The sequence below is a fragment of the Periophthalmus magnuspinnatus genome, chromosome 18, assembly GCF_009829125.3.
Source record: "Periophthalmus magnuspinnatus isolate fPerMag1 chromosome 18, fPerMag1.2.pri, whole genome shotgun sequence".
NCBI classification, from domain to species: Eukaryota; Metazoa; Chordata; class Actinopteri; order Gobiiformes; family Gobiidae; genus Periophthalmus; species Periophthalmus magnuspinnatus.
The window spans coordinates 3,583,812-3,606,206 of NC_047143.1; the positions used below are offsets into that span (position 1 = coordinate 3,583,812).

Sequence of the window (22,395 nt, forward strand, 5' to 3'; positions counted from 1 at the left end):
GATCGTATTTAGACTGCCCCCCAGCTGTTTGGTCAAATACTGCAACGGCCCAAATGGTGCGACTGTGGAACCAGCAACGTCATGTTTGAGAAATTAAAGTCATTATCTGTGCAACATAGATTACAACCTACGGCAAGAAAATCCCTTATACCAAAAAGTAAAATTAAATAAAACTGCAAGAGATAGTGATGAAGAACTCTCCTGACACTCATGAGCACGAAGGGCACGCTTTCAAAATGGCCACTTTGTTAAGAGCTCGTCATGACCACACCCTGAGACTTATGTGAATTCTTTTAACAACTTTTGATCCCAGATATGTCCTGATGATGCTGCCTCAGTTTAGACTCCATCAGATCAAAACCCTTGGACAAGTTTGTTAAAGTACAAGCTCTAGATTTTGAACTAAAGTTTGAACCAACAATATTATTATTAGTAATAATAATATTTTTTCTTCCATTTTTTTCACTCAATTGGTAACAGTTAGAATAATGTGAGTTTGTCGCATTGTTCCCAGTTATGAAAAGCATTATAGAGCCATCTTAAATCATCTATTTTTTTTCCAAAAATTTACATTTTATTGTGATTCTCTCAAAAAGTGCAGAGCTACACTTCCCGCTCCTTTTCATTGTGTATCGGAAATTAGCCGAGTTGTGCTAAATTAAATTAAATTAAACAAAACAAAACAAAATATAAAATAAATAAATAAATAAATAAATAAATAAATAAATAATAAAATAAAATAAAATAAAATAAAATAAAATAAAATAAAATAAAATAAAATAAAATAAAATAAAATAAAATAAAATAAAATAAAATAAAATAAAATAAAATTAAATAAAATTAAATAAAATTAAATAAAATACTAACTAACTAACTAACTACCAGCGAGCAGAGAGATATGTCATGACCTTTACTTTTGTGTTTAGAAAAGTAGTTATTTGTGTCTTGAAGCTAATGCTAACTGAAACTAAAATTAATTTGTGATGTTAAAATAGCAGTACAAACAATTCCTGGACTGAAATGATCCAAATGATTCTAGTGAAGGTGTATGAAGTTTAAAAAAAACAATGGCATGACATCACAAGGTGAAACAGAGCAAACAAAACACAACTCCAGAAAATAACATTACAACATAGATCAGAAAATAGAGTAACATTTGCTCTTTAATAATAAAAAAAACAAACAGTAGTGGGCAAAACTCATATTTTCACCAAATAAATGAAACAGTAAATCAAATACAATTCCTCCTGCTGCTGACGAACATGGACCTCTAAAGTAAATTCATATAATTGACACACACACAGTAAGAGTTTTAATGTTTTATTTCATACAGAACCGTCACACAATTGATAGAACAGATTGTAGAGATCTTCACCTTCAGAAATAATCACTTTTTTAAATATATAATCCTATTTTCTTCTTCATTTTACAATATCTGTGACCTGCAAAGCTTCATCAAATCAACAGCCTTTCCATGTCTTTGATTTTGTGATAAAATGTGCTCAGTTTTCTAAGTTTCAGTGGAATAAATAATATGTTTTCTGACCGATATAAGACGACACCTTTGACTTTGTTCACAATATTCAAAGTGCATGTGGATATACTTTTAATGTGTCATAGATTTCATTAAAAATCTGGCCTGGTTTTCCCTATTTCAACAATTGGGTTAAGTAAGTTTAGTAGTTTAGTTTATAATTTTACTTCCTGGTTGACACGGGAAGTAGATGTGACATATGTGCAGGTAGTTCTGGGACAGTTACCTAGCAACCGTAATGTTTACAAGTGCCAAAACATGTCTAAATTACACAGTATTTATGACTTGACTAGTAAAAATATAACGCTTTTCCCGTAGACGTTCTTTATGAATTGCTAAAGTATTAAAACATTTTGCAGAATCTTGCGTTTTAATCGTGCTTTTTGGCTTCGTCAACCAATCAGAGACTATGTTCCAGGCCTGCAAGTAGAGGCATGCAACTAAAGGTGACCAACTAGAGGCGTGAAACTAGACGCGTGCAACTAAAGGCGTCCAATGTGGTTTTGACGCCACGGTCTGAATGCAGCATAACAATGGCAGAAAAGTGGGTGGAGCTAAGAGTTCAAACCTAAACATGTCTGTCACTCATAGTTTGAAATCAGGTACAGTCTCTTTCGCGCGAGCAGATGAAGTTGAGTCTTTCCCAGGAGTTCCTCTTGACCCACTGGTTTTCCCCTCCTTTCTCCATGGCTCCAGCCACTCCACACTCACTTTCTCCGGGATGCCTCCAGCTCACATCCATGTCGTCGACGTAGTGGCCGTTCACCCAGATCCAAGACTCCAGAGCGCAGGTGTAGTACAGCCCCACCCATACGTCCTCGCTGTCGGCCATCTTGGCCCTCTGCCGGGCCATGCTCTTCAGGTGAGGTTGGTCGATGAACCAGGCCAGGTCGCCGTAGTGTCGTCTGCAGTGGTACAGAGCCTGCTCGAAGGTTTTGTGCTGTTTCACCAGGATGAAGATGTCTGGACAGAGCAGGTTGTGTTCATGAGAGAAAATAATCAATCACGTGTAATAGAAAGACGGGGCGCACTATGTCACTTTTCTGGAGGATGGTTGCCATTGGCTTCCTCATGGAGATGTTACTACTTTGCCTGGCTCTATGTCGAATGTATCCATATGCAGGTGTTCTTACGATTATAAAATACTTAGTTTGGTGGCGTCATCTGCTTCCTCTCCATGGACATAGATTAAGGTTTAATTTATCAGGTGGAACAATAGCAAATTTCAGGACAAAAAGGTTTAAAACGCTCCACCAGAAAACCCACATGCATAAATTATCGCAGCATTTTGGATGGAATTTTGTGTACCATTGTCCCTCATTATATCGCAGTTCACCTTTCGTGGCCTCGATGTTTCGTAGATTCTTTTAGTGCAATTTAGCATGCTATTTTTACATCGTATGAGCGTGCATTGTGTCGTGCGTCCTGATTGGCTGTTGGACTGTAGACCATTGTGTCGTGCGTCCTGATTGGCTGTTGGACTGTAGACCATTGTCCATCAGTCTCCTCCGTGCCGTGTCTCCTGTCCAGTACAGAATGTGTTCAGTCAAATTTACATAAACGTCGGATCGCAGTGTGACTCTGAAGTGCTGTACGTTTGCGATTTGTTTTCTCCCCGACAAAACCCACAATGTCGATGAAACGTTCTGCACCGTCAAAGACGCCTATGAAGGTTTGAACTTGGAGAGAGTTTAAACGAGAGAGAAATGTGAGAAAATGTTAACGCCTGTGTGAGAAAAGTGTATAAAGTGTGTGGTGAGGGGTTTTACAGACAAAAACATAGAGAATAATTGCAAAAAATAATTTCCTTCATGGATTTCGCCTGTTGCGGGTTATTTTTAGAACGTAAACCCCGCGATAAACGAAAGACCGATGTACAGACGACACAGAGCGAGGGTGGTCCCTTTTGAGAACTCGCCACATCCTGTAATTTCTTCACAAACTGCCACTTGACTCTCACAAACAAAGTAATAATTAGAAAAACATACAAAACTGTCATATTAACGTTAGAACTTACCGTCGTAGCAGATGAAAGGACGGGTCTGGTCACAGCGGTCTCGGATAAAAGTTCCGTTAGGTCCCACTTTTACACAAGACCTGTTGTCATGGAGATACCCTTTACTCAAAAATGGATCGTCACGACTCCACTTTCTGAAAGAGGAGTTGCTTCCGTCGGACCAGCCCCAGGTGTCTCTGGACAGACCGATCCACCATTCGTTGTGTTGGTCACATTTACAGTTTCCAAGCCCTTTAAGTTTATTTAACTGGTCCCCTCCGCTGATCAGGTCTCCGTGGTTCTCTCTGCAGAAGTGCTGAGCCTCCGTCCAATTTCTGCAATCATTTTCTTCCTTGTGTGGACCTGTGTCTTGAATCGAAATTATGGATAGATTAAGTACTAAAGAACTGCAAATAGTTTCATTTTAGAGTTGAAAATGCAATAAAATGTGCCTGTTTGTCCTAAATACATTTCATTACACTGACTGTTAAACTGCTGTCACGTGTGTTTTGTTCATATTTTCAGTTATTAACGTTAAACTGATTTATAATGTCGTTTCCTCATCACAAACAGACCTGGAGTTGTGTTTTTTTTTTGTTTTGTTTCATTCACACATGTTTAACACAAACCCTGCAGATTTAGGCAAACTGAAAACACACTGTTCCACCTCGTGATGTCATCATGTGGTGATACAGGAAGTGCTCCGCTGTGTTTTTAAACTCCACACACCTTCATTTCTAGAATCATTTGGGTGAGTTCAGCCTTGGAATTGCCAGCATCAATTAAACAAAAAGGTAAAAGTTAGCTGTTAAAAACTACCACTTGATGACATCACAAGGTGGAACAGAGCATTTTGAGCTTTGGAGATGTGACAGACTCATAATAAAGTGTTACTCAAACATGTGTGAATGAAATTTTTTTTTTGGAAAACACTTTAAATGCCTGTCTCTTTAAACAACTATCGTCCATTCTAGTTAATCTCCTTACACAGATTTGTACTGTTTGTATTAATATTCAGTCAAAGTTTATTTTCAATGATCTTTTTATCTATTATTATTATTATTATTTCTTACCGTTGTTGTAGCAGATAAAACAGCGTTTAGCCTCACAGCCGCCATCGTGCCACATCTTTGAATTATCAATATACACACAGTTCTCTACTCCACCTTCATCATTTGGTTCATTGTCTTTCCAATTCACATCGCTCTCATCAAACTCCAGTCCAGGCAGAGACCAGACCCAGACTCTGTTGGCTTCTGGCCGGGTGTAGAGTCCGATCCAGGCGCCCGATCCCGTTCCCGCCTCAGTGAGCATTTCCGTGTCATCCATGTTCTCCACTGTCGCCAGGTCCGTGTAGTTAATGCTGCAGAAGTTCCGAGCTTCTTCCCACGATTTAGACTCATTTATGAAGTGGTACACGTGGCTTTGAGACACTGAGAAACAACACAAATCTAAAAACAAAAAGAGAACAGAATTCCTTTGAGTGTAACTTGTCAAAACAGCCAGACAGTATGTTATAAAGCAGACCTATTATGCAAAGTCGACTTTTTAGAACTTTGAACCGCGTTATAGTTGTTTCCCCGTGACATTTACTCATCCAAAGTCATATTTGGACTGATTCGTGCATGTTTGAGTAATCTTTAACCTTTTAGACGCAATCTCAAGACACAATTCTGCCGCTCAAATCCTGTTTTCACCGCCGTACACGCCCACTTCTCGTTACTTACTTCGTTACAAACACTCAACTTTTGGATTTTGGACCTAATGGCCATGTTTCAGACCCAGTTTAATCTTCTTATCCGTGGGTTTCAGAATGATGAAAATGTCTTTGAATTGTGAAGGGTTTTCAAAATGTCACAGGAAGCTGAAACTTTGAGAAGCACTGGTCTGGATTTGAGAATATTACTATTATGAAATGTGTAGAAAATAATTAAAAAGAGTCTTGTGTGATAAAACATAAAGACATGAATAAAAAATACTTGAATAAAGACTTACTCATCAGAATGAACAGCACAGTCTGGCCCATCTTGAACCTGAAAAGAACGACATGTGTAAAGTTAGACTAGATTTTACTGAACAGAAAATATGTATAATAATAATAATAATAATAATAATAATAATAATAATAATAATAATAATAATAATAATAATAATAATAATAATAATAATAAAAATAATAATAATAATATGTAGAATGAAATGTTAAACAGGCAAAATTATCTGTCTGAAGTCATAAATAACAAAAAAAAAGTAAAGTAAGTTTACACAAATAAAATAAAATAAAGTAAAATAAAATAAAAAAATAAATTAATAACAACATGTAACAACTTTACCACTGCATGGTAAATAACTGATTAAAGAAAATAAAGTTTACACAAATAAAGTAAAATAAATTGAAAAAAAAAACATAAAATAAAACAAAACTCTATTCTCTACGTACCGTTTGGTGCTGTGCTGTTTCTGCTCTGGATGTAAGTTTTATAGCATCGCTCAGCAGGATGATTTACCGTACGTTTTGAATATATGAAAATGTGTATTTTGAGTGAACCAGTAAATCAAATACTGAGGGCTTTTGTAGGCCTGTATCTGTCCACCTCATTTCCCTGTTTCCAGTGTTGACACACATTAATGACCTTTAGTTTGCGCAGAAAATTTAAATATATTGCATTATAGCTTAGATTATGAAAAGTTTTTGTGAACTCTTTTGCACATTGATATGACATGTCCACGTGTTTTTTTTATGACTGCTTAGTTTGGTGGAATAATACTTATGGTAAAAATGTGTAATCAAACTTTTTTGAGTAGTTTTTATACACCACTCCTTTAGTCCTACTTGAGTAATATTCACCTGCTGCAGTGAGACATAGATCTGACTCGTCTGCAGAGTTGTGTGTGACACATTATTGCTGTGTATTAACTGGACTAACTGCAGCATGTAGAGACTGAACAACAGGGGTCCCAGGATTGACCCCTGGGGAACCCCACAGGTCAGGGACATTTTATCAGAGACACATTTTCAAATTTCAACAAAGTACTCCCTGTTTTCTAGATAGGACTTGATCCAGTTTAGTGCTGTACCACAGATGCCCTCCCAGTCCTCTAGTCTCTGTAAGAGGATCCCATGATCCACAGTGTCAAAGGAAACACTCAGATCTAACAGGATCAAGACTGAGTCTTTGCATCAGTGTTCAGGCGGATGTCATTTGTCACCTTGATAAGAGCAGTCTCAGTCTGTGGGTCTAAAACCTGATGGAAAACATCAAAGGAGTTGTTCATTTGGAGAAAGTGAATAAGCTGCTGGTAAACAACTTTTTTAAGGACTTTGCCTAAAAAACTGCAGTTTTGAGATTGGCCAGTAATTGTTTAATATTGTGTGTCAAGACTGCTCTTCTTTAGGAGACACTTGATAACTGCAGTTTTCAAAGATCTTGGGAATGTTCCAGATTGAAGTGACATGTTAACTGTGAGAGTGAGAGGTGACAACAAACTGTTGAGCACAGACTTTAGAAGTTTAGTGGGTAACACATGGAGGCAGCAAGTAGATGAACTCAGACTGGTGACGATCTCTTGGACAGTTTTGTCAGTTACAGTTTTGTGAGTTACAGGTGCAGAGTGAGTCCGCTCTAAGTGTGTAGGTGGTGCTGAGGTGTAATTATAGAAGTAATGACTGTACATCTCTTTTTATCTACCAACAGAACAAGGTATTTTTTCATAATACAAGCAACGCAAGACTTTTTTGTGCAAAGACTTGTTTTTCTTTAGTGTAACAAGATTCCTGTTTTAAGTCCAAAAAGAAGAGAACTCAACCGGAAGATTTACCATGCATTTGAATATGGGAAAAAGTGTGTTTGAGTGAACCAGGCAATCAAATCCTGAGGGCTTTTTTAGGCTTGTATCTATCTGTCCATCTCATTTCCTTGTTTCCAGTGTTGACAGAAAACAACAAGCCTTAGTTTGTGCAGAGAATTCAAATATATTGCGTTATATCTTAAATTATAAAAAGCGTTTGTGTCCATTTAGATTTACAGTCGATGGGGCTCCATTACAAGCACTGCTACCAAAATTGAACGTACATAAAAGTAAAAAGTGCGTATAAAAAATACTGCTCAGAGTAATAGTTCCTAGAAAGATTTGTATGGACAGTGACAGCCGAACAAGTCATTATCAGAGCAGATACGCACAGGTTTATGCAAATACAACGTTACAGCTGATATTCATAAGCAGATAACTTTATTCCATGAAATATTTTAAAAACACACAGCACTGACGTTTTTTGGGGCAGAGTGTTTAGTCTCTGATGGTTCAAATCCCGTTCTCGACCCAAAACATCATCGGTTGAGCGTTCAGATTCACTGACCCACAGGTTGTTGGCGCGATTCCAGCTCCCACAGAAGAATGCAGCTGCTGCGTCCATGGGCAAGACACTTTACTCCCCAGACTGTTGTACGAAAGGATGAGCGATTCCTTGATGTAAAGAGCTTTGAATATCTTGTAGGTAGAAAAGTGCGATTTATTGTGACGATTTCTAGCCTGTAACGATCACGACTTTACTTCATCGGTTTCGTCCAAAGTTCACTGCAGTCCTGACGATAATAACATGATATTTTATTTGCCGGCATCTTTCAGGTCCTCAAGGTCGTCTTAGAGAACATAAGTTTATATTTTTTCGCTAAACATCCTGAGATCGTGGTGAGAAAGCAGGACATGTGGTCAGTCTTCTTCTTGTCACAGCTAATTCTTTTGAGTTTTGAGGTTATGAACAGGAAGTCAGTGGCCCTGGTTCTGTTTTTAAGCCATTTCAGATCAATATTATGATGTAAATAATGAAGAAAATGTGAAATAATGATCCACACGTGTTACACCACCACCAGAAAACATCAGGTAGAAGTTTATATCAAGTAGCTCATTTTAAACTAACCAAATCCACAATATTTTGAATTGCTTCTATGGTATAAATGTCCACCACCAAAGAGTAAGTTTTCATATAAGACTGTACATTGTTTCCTGCATAAATAGTAGTTTTAGCATGAGCTCCCCCTGCAGGTGTAGTGTTGTGAGTGCAGTTTTGGGTCAAATACGTAATAGTTTTGAGCCTCGTTTTTAGTCGACCAAGCGATCGTCAGTACACGTCTTTAGTACTTTTTCTTGGATGTTAAAATTCTGAGGGAAAAATAAGAGAAACGTTAGCTCAAAGTGTCTTTTAACGGGACAGAACGTGGTGATGTTACCTGAGTCTCATTTGCAGGCTCTGTCGGCGTACGCAGAGATCATCCCGGGGTATGTGTCCACCTTTGAGGGTTTTCCGCTCTTCAGGAAGCAGTAACGTTTTCTGTCGGAGAGAAATGACTCAGGATCATTCACTGGATATGTACCTGGATGTAGCTAACATGCTAGCTGCCACGTTCCACACAGGAAGTGATCATGGGCGATTCTGGGTCCAATTCACTTTACATTGAAAAACTGTGGACTTTTTGGTCTTAAATGAGAGAGAGGGAGAGTGAGAGGGAGTGAGAGAGAGGGAGTGGGAGAGGGAGTGAGAGAGAGAGAGGGAATGAGAGAGAGGGAGAGAGAGAGGGAAGGAGGGAGATGGAGTGAGGGAGAGCGGGAGAGAGAGAGAGAGAGAGGGGGAGGAGAGAGAGAGACAAGAGAGAGGGAGAAACAGAGGCAGAGAGAGATGCACAGAGAGAGAGACAGGCAGAGAGAGAGATTGCACAGAGAGAAGGGGAGGGAGAGACAGGGAAGGAGAGAGAGAAGAGACAGAGAGAGAGAAAGCAGAAAGAGAGAGGGAGAAACAGAGGCAGAGAGAGAGATGCACAGAGAGGGGGGGAGAGAAATAGAAGCAGAGAGGGAGAGAGAGGGAGGCAGAGTGAGAAAAAGAAGCAGAGAGAGGGAGAAGCAGAAAGAGAGAGACAGGGAGAGAGATGCACAGAGAGAGAGGCAGAGAGAGAGGGAGAGAGAGAGAGAAATAGAAGCAGAGAGGGAGAGAGGGAGGCAGAGAAAGAAAGAGAGGCAGCAGCAGAAAGAGAGAGAGATGCACAGAGACAAAGCAGAGAGAGAGAGGTAGAAACAGAGGCAGGGAGAGAGATGCACAGAGAGAGGGAGAGGGAAGGAGAGAGAAATAGAAGCAGGGAGGGAGGCAGAGCGAGAAAGAGAAGCAGAGGGCGGGAGAAGCAGAAAGAGAGAGAGAGAGAGAGGAAGAGAGAGAGGGAGGGAGAGAGGCAGAGAGAGAAAGAGAAGCAGAGAGAGGCAGAAGGAGAAAGAGAGAGACAGAGACATCATTTTCACACATGGATTGTCCACCACAGAGTCCAGACCTTAACCCCATTGAGAATCTTTGTGCTGGAGAAGCTTTGAGCAGCGTCAGACTCGACCAGCATCAATGCAACATCTTGGTGGAAAATTAACGCAACACTGGATGGAAATAAATCTTGTGACAAAAGCGAAATCGAAACAATGCCACAGCGAATGATCAAAGCTAAAGGCGGAACAACTAAATATTAGAGTGTGCGACCTTGTTTTTTTGTCCAGGCAGTGTATCTTTACCGTATACCTTTGTTGTGGCGTGGTCCTAGTAAAACTCTTAGAAAAACGTGAGTCATGTGCACTTTAATGTACCGGTTGTCGGCGGTGTAGTTGTCGCTGTGGTAGGTCATGAAGTTGCAGTTGTTGTCCTGGTTGCACTTCTGCAGACAGACCTCAGCACTGGGGATGTTTTTCAGTGTCTTAAAGGCTCTTTTCACCATGACCGTGTTATATTTAAGGCCACACGTTGGGGCTTCAAAACACAAAAGGAGTTTATCGGCATTGAACTTATATTAAAGGGCCTATATTATGCTGCGTTATATTGGTCAATCCTCATCACAAACAGACCTGGAGTTGTACATTTTAGCTTTAGTTCAGCAGAAGATTGGCAATTCAAGGGCGGAAATGATCCAAATGATTCTAGTGAAGGTTCGTGGAGTTTAAAAACATGTTATACTCTGGACTCACACTCACACTCTGCACTCACACTTTTCACTCACACTCACACTTTGCACTCACACTCACACTCCGCACTCACACTCACACTCTGCACTCACACTCACACTTTGCACTCACACTCACACTCCGCACTCACACTCACACTCTGCACTCACACTCACACTTTGCACTCACACTCACACTCTGCACTCACACTCACACTCTGGACTCACACTCACACTCTGGACTCACACTCACACTCACACTCACACTTTGCACTCACACTCACACTCTGCACTCACACTCACACTCTGGACTCACACTCACACTCACACTCTGGACTCACACTCACACTCACACTCTGCACTCACACTCACACTCTGCACTCACACTCTGCACTCACACTCACACTTTGCACTCACACTCACACTCTGCACTCACACTCACACTCTGGACTCACACTCACACTCTGGACTCACACTCACACTCACACTCACACTCTGGACTCACACTCACACTCACACTCTGCACTCACACTCACACTCTGCACTCACACTCTGCACTCACACTCACACTCTGGACTCACACTCACACTCTGCACTCACACTCACACTCTGGACTCACACTTTGCACTCACACTCTGGACTCACACTCACACTCTGCACTCACACTCTGCACTCACACTCACACTCTGCACTCACACTCACACTCACACTCTGCACTCACACTCACACTCTGCACTCACACTTTGCACTCACACTCTGGACTCACACTCACACTCTGCACTCACACTCTGCACTCACACTCACACTCTGCACTCACACTCACACTCACACTCTGCACTCACACTCACACTCTGCACTCACACTCACACTCCGCACTCACACTCACACTCTGCACTCACACTCACACTCTGCACTCACACTCTGCACTCACACTCACACTCTGCACTCACACTCTGCACTCACACTCACACTCTGGACTCACACTCACACTCACACTCACACTCTGCACTCACACTCTGCACTCACACTCACACTCTGCACTCACACTCACACTCCGCACTCACACTCACACTCTGCACTCACACTCACACTCTGCACTCACACTCACACTCACACTCTGCACTCACACTCTGGACTCACACTCACACTCACACTCCGCACTCACACTCACACTCTGCACTCACACTCACACTTCACTTTTAACTGACTCAGCACAGACTGTTGGAGTAATTGAAAAATACTTTTGGACACATTTGAAATGTTCCTGAGTCTTAGTCGTGTGTAACTGACACAGTGTATTATTCAAACTGGTTTATATTTTAATACTTCACATTGTTCTGTTTGCTCATTACTGTGGTAAAACTTGTGACATAAGAATAAGTTTTGACTCTAACTGTTTTGTTCTTGTGCCAAACTGTGTTTTTAAATGACTTTAGAATCAGTTTAGATTGTACATTTTGTGCACTTAACAGTACAAACATGTCTGAGTATTTCATCACACAACTGCACACAAACACCCCAGGCTGCAAGAAAACAACAAAAAAGTATCTGCTTTTCATTTATCATAATAAAAATATGGAAATTTAAAATGTGCCAAACCAAACCAGACCCAGTGACGAAGAGGAAGTACACGCAGCCTGTCCTGTCGGTGCAGATCTTCTGACAGCCCCTAACCGTCTGTCCATAGATGAGGTTTCCCAGAGGATTCCCCCCATAGATCCCCCCACTCCGAATAGTGGGATTACACACTGAAAAAACACAAGTAACACAAGTAACACAAGTAACACAAGTAACACAAGTAACACATAGGACAACCAGCCACACACCAGCACCTGAAACACGCACAGCTAAGATTTCTGGTGGAGGGTCACAGACTGTGTAAATGAGTGTGACGTCACCACAGCGTTCGGCTCCAGTCAAATGAAGCTAATCGAGGCTAGCAGTTATAGCGGCTAATTTGGAGCCGAGTTTCATATTGGGAATTCCGACCACGAGTGTCATAGCAACCAAAGAGCCAATCCGGAGCGAGGCTGATGACGCCCCTTCCCCTTTCCCGCATCTCTGGTTTAGCAGGGAGCGGGCACTTAGCAACGCTGTCAATCAAACCTGTTGCTAACGCTAGCGGGTGTGAGCTCGGGGAAAGAAGGCGCCTGATTTGTCTGTTACTAATGTTCATATCTCGATTTACAGACACAAAAGCGAAATAAAAACAGCGTGAAGTGAATTGAAGCCAGAATCGATGGAGCCGGAAACGCGCCCGTGATCACTTCCTGTTTGGAACGCGGCGGCGGCTAGCAGGTTAGCGACGTCCCGTTACATATACAGTGGAGCTATATGGAGATGGTGGAGATATACAGTGATTGCTTTGCCTATTGAATGTTTCACGGTATGGCATTAAACTTACTCATGGAGACAAGCAGGTGATGGCAAAGTTACAGGTCAGATCTGTGGAAAGGCGTCCCCATCACAGTAAAAAAACGTACGCTATGTTCATCAGTGCATGTTTGAGCGAGATAGTTAAGTTTAATGACACACTTTTGGACCGTTACAGGCAAAGTGTGTGAAAATCTCCATGGAGATTGTAGGTGGATGACCAGAAAAGTTACACAGCGCAACTTTAACCATGTAACACTCTCTCAACACGCCGTCACCTACTGCGTTGCAACATGGCGCACGTACTGCAGTATATTGTCGTACCTTGGGCGGAGGGGGCGCAGAGTCCGAGCAGCAGCAGAACCACGATGCAGATCTTCGTGGTGACGCTGACGGCGAACTTCTGATCGTAAAAAAAAAAAAAAAAAAAAAAAAAAAAAAAAAAAAAAAAAAAAAAACACGCCTTTATGTACAGATCTATGAGTAAAGGGCGGATTTACTTTACAGGCGTGTCGTAGTAAAACTTAAGCAAATACGAACGAAGACAAACAGCTCGTCTATTAATCAAATTCACGCAAATGTCACAAGCCGCACAAATTAACGAGCGCATTTTTTACGCTATTGTCTGATGTTGTTTCCTCGTCACGAACAGACCCGGACTTGCGTTTTTGTTTCATTCACGCATGTTTCAGTTTGAGTTTCTTCTTCTCTCAAGCTGGAAATGGTCTGTTCCACCTTGTGATGTCATCATGTGGTAATACAGGAAGTGCCTCAGTGTGTTTTTAAACTCCACACACCTTCGTTTCTAGTATAATTTGTATCATTTCAGTTGTGGAATTGTCAATTTTCTACTGAACTAAAGGTAAAAGGAGCTGTTAACTTGAAAACTAACACTTCATGACATCACAAGGTGGAACAGAGCGTTTTGAGCTTTGGAGATGTTGGACAGTAGAAGGAAAACGCAACTCCGGGTCTGTTTGTGATGAGGAAATAACATTATAACCTACATCAAACACTAGGGGGGGCAATTGCACACAGATGATTAAAGGTTTAAGGTGAAACTTTTCCAACGCCTCTGGTTGATATTAAAACATTTCCCAGAGTTTCCTGAATCCTGTTTGTGCGTCTGGAGGTTTGTTTTTAACCCAAACACGGAGCAGGACGCCAAAGATCAATATTTATGTGAAAACTGTGTTGAACTTGTTATTTAGCCTGATCTACTCCATCACAGTCACACGTTTAATCGCATTTTAAATATTTCTCTTGATTAAAACAGTTGTTACTATTTTTAATAAAAGCAATAACAACAGAAATGAAAAGGTAATAATGGACAATGTCAGTGTTCTGGATTTAAATAAAATAAGACCATAATTTAATAACAGACCAGTAATGTAATAACACACTGTCTATAACAGGACTAAACCAGGACTAAACCAGGACTAAACCAGGACTAAACCAGGACTAAACCAGGTCTATAACAGGACTAAACCAGGACTAAACCAGGACTAAACCAGGTCTATAACAGGACTAAACCAGGACTAAACCAGGACTAAACCAGGACTAAACCAGGTCTAAACCAGGACTAAACCAGGACTAAACCAGGTCTATAACAGGACTAAACCAGGACTAAACCAGGACTAAACCAGGACTAAACCAGGTCTAAACCAGGACTAAACCAGGACTAAACCAGGACTAAACCAGGACTAAACCAGGACTAAACCAGGTCTAAAACGGGACTAAACCAGGTCTATAATGGGACTAAACCAGGTCTATAATGGGACTAAACGAGGTCTAAAACAGGACTAAAACAGGACTCAACCAGGTCTATAACAGGACTAAACCCGGTCTAGGGCTAACCCAGGTGTAAAAGTGGACTACATAAGTTTCCAGTGTAGTTCAAAATAAGAAATTATCCACATGAGGAAAATAATAAATAATAATTGATAATAATAATAAAGTGGATAAATTGACTGTAAATGATGCAAAAACACAAAGTGAAGACCCTCCTGAAGGAGCTCGTGTACCACCAGGACCAGGACATGTACCACAGCTTGAGAAACACTGCAACATTATTGGCTGGTTATGAAAGAAATAGTGTCTGATCATGAAATAACTGCAGGAAATAATGTTGAGAACGAAAACACAACTCCAGGTCTGTTTGTGCTCCTAAAATGTGCACAAACATTTGACACCATTTTAAATCAAACACTAGGGGGGGCAATTTCACACAGAAGATTGAACGTTTAAGGTGAAACTCTTCCAACGCCTCTGGTTGATATTAAAACATTTCCCAGAGTTTGCTGAATCCTGTTTGTGCGTCTGGAGGTTTGTTTTTAACCCAAACACGGAGCAGGACGCCAAAGATCAATATTTATGTGAAAACTGTGTTGAACTTGTTATTTAGCCTGATCTACTCCACCACAGTCACACGTTTAATCGCATGTTTGAAGAGGTTTTAGATGTCATCCATGCACGTTTGACTCATTTAGCGATCTCTCCCAAGCCCTATACGAACCCTCCTTACTGTTAGATGTAAGATTCTGTACGAGGCTCCGCCCACAAGTCTTTATCACCCACGCTCCCACAGGACAATCCTCCGTAAATACACAAAAACATGATAGAAAACTGTACACTACGACTTCACAAACCTGGTGTGATCAGGATGAGCAGTTTCATTAGCGGGTGATTGTGTTGTGTTAGCGCTCTGAAGGGGGAGTGACTTAGCACGGGGAGCAAAGGGAGAAGAGACTCACAGCATCAAAAACTAAGCTTATAAAACATGTTGATAAGTTGTTTTCGGCGAATATTGTATTTTCAAAACAACTGACCCAAATAAATGTTAATGTATAAATAAAAATAAAATAAAATAAAATAATAAAATAAATCAAATGTTACATAAATTTGAGATACGACACAGAGGAGACTGATGGACAATGGTCTACAGTCTCTTAGCCAATCAGGACGCAGAACACAACGCACGTTCATACACTGGAAAAAAACATGTAAAACTGAAAAAAAAATAAAATAAAAATAAATCCACAACTGGGACCACTGTACTGTGAAATAAAATGAAGACACAGACAAACATTTTATAGTTTTAATATTTTGACCCAAACAGGAAAAACAGAACAACATCTCTCCATATTTAGCATATTATTTTAAGATTTTTTCAATATATTTTGTCATATAAACTGAACGATTTTAACAGGAAACATTAAAATAATATGATTTTAAGGCATAAGGCACTTTTCCCCCAAAGAATTGACCATAAAAGTTGAAAAAAGTCATATGAAAGTAAGATGTAGGATCAATATTTTTACCGAACTCTTCAAATTGTCAATAGAAATCTTTTGTCTATTATGAAACTATTTATTAAACAAACAAAACAAAAAAAAAGAAAAGAAAAAGAAACAATTACTTGAACATAAAACCCAAGAGGGGGAGTAAAAAAAATAAAATAAAAAATAAAAAACTCTTAAAAAATAATAGTAATTCCTTCAAAACTTTCTCTAGTAACTGGCACTTGTAACATTTCCCCATCTGCTTGTCGCCATGGAGATCTTTTCCCTTCACCCAGAATGTCCCACAGTATGACATTAAACATCTACTTACATGGAAAAACAAAAAAAAATTAAAAAATGACATCACCAGATCAAGTTACAGGTCAGAGCTGTGGAAAGGTGACTCCACTCACAGTAAAGATACATCTTATTCAACACAATAAAATCACTATGTACACGTTTAATGTTATAACGTGGAACATTCCAGGCAGAGGAAGTGCTAAATCTGCATTTTTGTCCAGCGCTTTTCCGACTTCAAGGCAGACAAAGCACTTTTACATCGAGGAATAGATCTTGTTCAGCGTTGACGAGGTTAAAATAAATCACGAGAATTTTTTCTAGCTACCTCGTTTCCATGACTACAGCTCTAGACGTTCACTTGGGTAATGACGAGCGGCGCTGCGTTTTTACCGTTTTTTTCCGGATGCGGACTGAAATACGGTAAAACCCCGTCGTCAAAGCTGCATTTGGTGAAAGAGTAAATATGAGTCGAGTCGGTCACATTGTAAAACGACACCAGCCCTTCGTCGTAGTCTAAAAACACGCCCACCTTCTGCGGCTTGTGCTTCAGCCGCACACACACAGGGGGCGCTGTCAAGGCCGCGTACTTATCCCCCTCGTAGTGAACTATCGCCCAGTAGCCGCCGTTTGGACTCAGTTTCAGCTTGCCTTGGCGGTTCGCTTTGGCCGACGTTACGCCCAGGTCCCATCCGCTTTTGTCCCCGACCTGCACCTCCCAGTAGGCCCTCCCCGAGCTGAAGGAACCGGCCCCTACGACGCTCCCGAACGAGTCGAACCGCCCCGTCCTCGCCGGGAGCTGCTGTTGACACTGTCCGCCATCTCGGACCGCCTTCCCGTCTTCGGACAGAATGAGCCATAGGTGAGCGGTGCCAGGGTCCAGCTTCACGTCCACTGCAGACACAAAGAACGTCCAACAGTTACGATTAAAAAAATGTTGTTTTTTTCTAATCTGTGCTAAAATGTTGTTTCCTCGTCGCAAACAGAGCTGGAGTTGTGTTTTTTTGTTTCATTCACACATGTTTAATGCACAAAAGCTGCAGATTTAGGCTGCGTTCGTCTCTCAAAACGCTCTGTTCCACCTTGTGATGTCACCAAGTGGTAATACAGGAAGTGCTACGCTGTGTTTTTAAACTCCACACACCTTCATTTCTAGAATCATTTGGATCATCTCAGCTCTGGAATTGTCTAAAATGTAAAAAGTAGTACTAGCTAACTTGAAAATTACCACGTCATGACATCACAAAGTGTCTTGGAGATGCAGACCAGACATGTCAGACTCAGGCCCGCGGTCCAAATTTGGCCCTTGGTATAAATATTTTTGGCCCGCGAGATCATATCAAGTATGTACAAGAGCGGGCCCGGCGTGCACCTCGAATACTATGAATCCCAGAATGCTTTGCAAATGTGCTGGCGTCGGCCCGCGCCACTTCTCTCGACACTCATTAGCGTCTGTTACCAGTCGCCTCGCTCAAATTTAATCCACCTCTTCTGAAAAACATGCAGACGCTGTTGAAATTTTCCAGTAAATATTTCGTTTAGCCCACGATTTAGTCCCAGTTTTTAATTTTGTCCCTTTGAGTTTGACACCCCTGATTTAGACTAATAAACCAGATTTATTCAAACTTGTGTGAATGAAACGAAACACAACTCTCTGGGTGTGTTTTTGAGGAGGTAACAATGGGAAAGCATGACTACAAAAGTACAAAAAAGTACATTTTGCATAGTAGGTGTCAGTGAAACGTTTTACAATGTTCCAAAGTTATTCCTCACTTTCCACTTTCACTTTTCACTTTCCTAACATCCTTATTACTGTATGTTCCGGAGCAGCGGTGTCAAACACATTTTCACTGAGGGCCACATCAGCAAAATGGCTACCGTCAAAGGGCCAGATGTAAAATAAATGTGACTACTTTTTAAACTTGTTAATTAACTGTTTCTGTATTTATTATTATTATTACCTATTCAAGTTACAAGTATTAAATATGCGTTTGCTTAGATGTAAACTATGTCTGGGTAACTGTATTTCTTGATAAAATGACATTTTAAGACCGTCATACCTTTTAATTTACCCTGTCGAGGGCCACATAAAATGATGTGGAGGGCCACGTTTGGCCCGCGGGCCTTGAGTTTGACGTGTTCTGGAGTATAAGTCGCACCAGCCAAAAAATGTATAATAATGAAGAAAAAAACTGATATTTCACATATAAATAGCATCTAAGTATAAGTATAAGAAAAAAGTGCGACGTATAGTTTGTGAAATACGGTACTCTAACAACAGCAACTAGCATGCTAACAGTGCACTTTCGAATACTCTTTGACAGAACACAGTGGCCTCATTTTAACCCAAGGAGCTGCTTCTATAATAACTGTGCCAGAGCAAAGCGAATATTTCAACTACGTAGACTTTTTCTGCCTCTTACACAAAACTGAAGCAAACTTTACCTGCAAACGCTGGAGCTCTTTTGATTTCTGAAAAAAAACAAAAACAAAAAAACAGAGATTACACCGACAAATACAGAGATTTCAGATCATGATGAGGACTGTAATGAGACGATGTGAAGTACTCAGGTCCATCTTGTTCTGGTTTTGTCCTGTCTAGACTTGGTTTAGTCCTGGTTCAGTCCTGGTTCAGTCCTGGTTTAATCCTGGTTTAGTCCTGGTTTAGTCCTGGTTTAGTCCTGGTTTAGTCATGGTTTAGTCCTGATTCAGTCCTGATTCAGTCCTGGTTTAGTCCTGGTTTAGTCCTGGTTTAGTCCTGGTTTAATCCTGGTTCGGTCCTGGTTCGGTCCTGGTTCAGTCCTGGTTTAGTCCTGGTTCAGTCCTGGTTTAGTCCTGGTTCAGTCCTGGTTCAGTCCTGGTTTAGTCCTGGTTCAGTCCTGGTTCAGTCCTGGTTCAGTCCTGGTTCAGTCCTGGTTTAGTCCTGGTTTAGTCCTGGTTCAGTCCTGGTTTAGTCCTGGTTTAGTCCTGGTCCAGTCCTGGTTTAATCCTGGTTTAATCCTGGTTTAATCCTGGTTCAGTCCTGGTTTAGTCCTGGTTCAGTCCTGGTTCAGTCCTGGTTTAGTCCTGGTTCAGTCCTGGTTCAGTCCTGGTTTAGTCCTGGTTTAGTCCTGGTTTAGTCCTGGTTTAGTCCTGGTTTAATCCTGGTTCGGTCCTGGTTCGGTCCTGGTTCGGTCCTGGTTCGGTCCTGGTTCGGTCCTGGTTTAGTCCTGGTTCAGTCCTGGTTCAGTCCTGGTTCAGTCCTGGTTTAGTCCTGGTTTAGTCCTGGTTTAGTCCTGGTTCAGTCCTGGTTCAGTCCTGGTTCAGTCCTGGTTCAGTCCTGGTTCAGTCCTGGTTCAGTCCTGGTTCAGTCCTGGTTTAGTCCTGGTTCAGTCCTGGTTCAGTCCTGGTTTATTCCTGGTTCAGTCCTGGTTTAGTCCTGGTTCAGTCCTGGTTCAGTCCTGGTTCAGTCCTGGTTTAGTCCTGGTTTAGTCCTGGTTCAGTCCTGGTTCAGTCCTGGTTTAGTCCTGGTTCAGTCCTGGTCCAGTCCTGGTCCAGTCCTGGTTCAGTCCTGGTTCAGTCCTGGTTCAGTCCTGGTTTAGTCCTGGTTCAGTCCTGGTTCAGTCCTGGTTCAGTCCTGGTTCAGTCCTGGTTCAGTCCTGGTTCAGTCCTGGTTTAGTCCTGGTTTAATCCTGGTTTAATCCTGGTTTAATCCTGGTTCAGTCCTGGTTTAGTCCTGGTTCAGTCCTGGTTTAGTCCTGGTTTAGTCCTGGTTCAGTCCTGGTTTAATCCTGGTTTAGTCCTGGTTTAGTCCTGGTTTAGTCCTGGTTCAGTCCTGGTTTAGTCCTGGTTTAGTCCTGGTTCAGTCCTGGTTTAATCCTGGTTTAGTCCTGGTTTAGTCCTGGTTTAATCCTGGTTCGGTCCTGGTTCGGTCCTGGTTCGGTCCTGGTTTGGTCCTGGTTCAGTCCTGGTTTAGTCCTGGTTCAGTCCTGGTTCAGTCCTGGTTTATTCCTGGTTCAGTCCTGGTTTAGTCCTGGTTCAGTCCTGGTTCAGTCCTGGTTCAGTCCTGGTTTAGTCCTGGTTTAGTCCTGGTTCAGTCCTGGTTCAGTCCTGGTTTAGTCCTGGTTCAGTCCTGGTCCAGTCCTGGTCCAGTCCTGGTTCAGTCCTGGTTCAGTCCTGGTTCAGTCCTGGTTTAGTCCTGGTTCAGTCCTGGTTCAGTCCTGGTTCAGTCCTGGTTCAGTCCTGGTTCAGTCCTGGTTCAGTCCTGGTTTAGTCCTGGTTTAATCCTGGTTTAATCCTGGTTTAATCCTGGTTCAGTCCTGGTTTAGTCCTGGTTCAGTCCTGGTTTAGTCCTGGTTTAGTCCTGGTTCAGTCCTGGTTTAATCCTGGTTTAGTCCTGGTTTAGTCCTGGTTTAGTCCTGGTTCAGTCCTGGTTTAGTCCTGGTTTAGTCCTGGTTCAGTCCTGGTTTAATCCTGGTTTAGTCCTGGTTTAGTCCTGGTTTAATCCTGGTTCGGTCCTGGTTCGGTCCTGGTTCGGTCCTGGTTTGGTCCTGGTTCAGTCCTGGTTTAGTCCTGGTTCAGTCCTGGTTTAGTCCTGGTTCAGTCCTGGTTTAGTCCTGGTTTAGTCCTGGTTTAGTCCTGGTTCAGTCCTGGTTCAGTCCTGGTTTATTCCTGGTTCAGTCCTGGTTTAGTCCTGGTTCAGTCCTGGTTCAGTCCTGGTTTATTCCTGGTTCAGTCCTGGTTTAGTCCTGGTTCAGTCCTGGTTTAGTCCTGGTTTAGTCCTGGTTTAGTCCTGGTTCAGTCCTGGTTTAGTCCTGGTTCAGTCCTGGTTTAGTCCTGGTTTAGTCCTGGTTTAGTCCTGGTTCAATCCTGGTTCAGTCCTGGTTTAGTCCTGGTTTAGTCCTGGTTTAGTCCTGGTTCAGTCCTGGTTCAGTCCTGGTTCAGTCCTGGTTTAGTCCTGGTTTAGTCCTGGTTCAGTCCTGGTTCAGTCCTGGTTCAGTCCTGGTTTAGTCCTGGTTTAGTCCTGGTTTAGTCCTGGTTTGGTTCCAGTTCCAGTGTGTCGATCCACAAACCTAAAGCAGAAATCTGGTCCACTTCTTCCTGAATTTGCTCCATCATGGTTGAAATCGTAGTCCGCAGAGTCCCGAAGGAAAACGCTGTGTTCACATTCCGTTGTTTGTCTTTAATCTTCAGCTTTGGATGAGTCATACTCTGGTGATAACAAAAACATTTTATTTAAAACATTTCCAGCGAAACGACTCCGGATGTCAGTCACTTCCTCACGTCCAAATCCGCAGCAGCGTCCACTTCCTGTATGGCGTTTTCCAGTTTCTCAATCTCTTCCTGTATTTTCTTGATCAGCCTTTGGGAATCTCTTTTCAGTCGTTCTCTCCTAAAATACAAAGATAAGATAAACGTTTATTTGTCACACAATTAGGAAATAGCAGCGCTGAAACCGTATACTGTATAAAAAAAGTGGACAAAGTGAGTTTTAGCGTTCAGAATTTCGACCGCGAGTATCATAGCAACCAAAGAGCCAATCAGGAGCGAAACTGTGGAAGGTAACGCCCCTTCTTGGTTTAGCGAGGAGCGGGCACTTAGCAACGCTGTCAATCAAACCTGTTGCTAAGGCTAGCCGGAGCGACCTCGGGGAAAGACGGCGCCTGATTTGTCGGTTATTAATGTTCATATCTTGATTTACAGACACAAAAGTGAAATAAAAACACCAGGATCATGTAGAGTCGAGTTAATACGAACATTTTAAGACGAAATGACGAGTTTAACAGTAGCAGGTACAGAAAGAGGAGTGCAGTTTTTTAATGCAAAGTGTATCGGAGTCAGAACGCGCCGGCTAGCAGGTTAGCTATGTCCATTTGTATATACATATCGCTGCAAAGTTGCAAAGTTGAAGAACAGGAAGCAGCTGCACGACGCTACGTTCAACACTCAAAGTCGCTAATCTGGAATTTA

At 41.7% G+C, this 22,395-nt stretch overlaps 1 protein-coding gene across 1 annotated transcript in view; it reads right to left on the bottom strand.

Annotated features, from left to right (window-relative positions):
* Positions 1-16,351: 16,351 nt before the first annotated feature.
* Positions 16,352-22,395, bottom strand: part of LOC117386281 (uncharacterized) — a 28,557-nt gene continuing 22,513 nt past the window's right edge. The window contains exons 33-36 of the mRNA XM_055229192.1: positions 21,709-21,817; positions 21,498-21,636; positions 18,892-18,918; positions 16,352-17,340 (exon numbers count right to left, since the gene is read on the bottom strand). Coding sequence (XP_055085167.1) covers positions 16,796-17,340; positions 18,892-18,918; positions 21,498-21,636; positions 21,709-21,817 — 820 coding nt within the window. The 3' untranslated portion in view covers positions 16,352-16,795. The remainder of the gene's footprint in view (positions 17,341-18,891; positions 18,919-21,497; positions 21,637-21,708; positions 21,818-22,395) is intronic.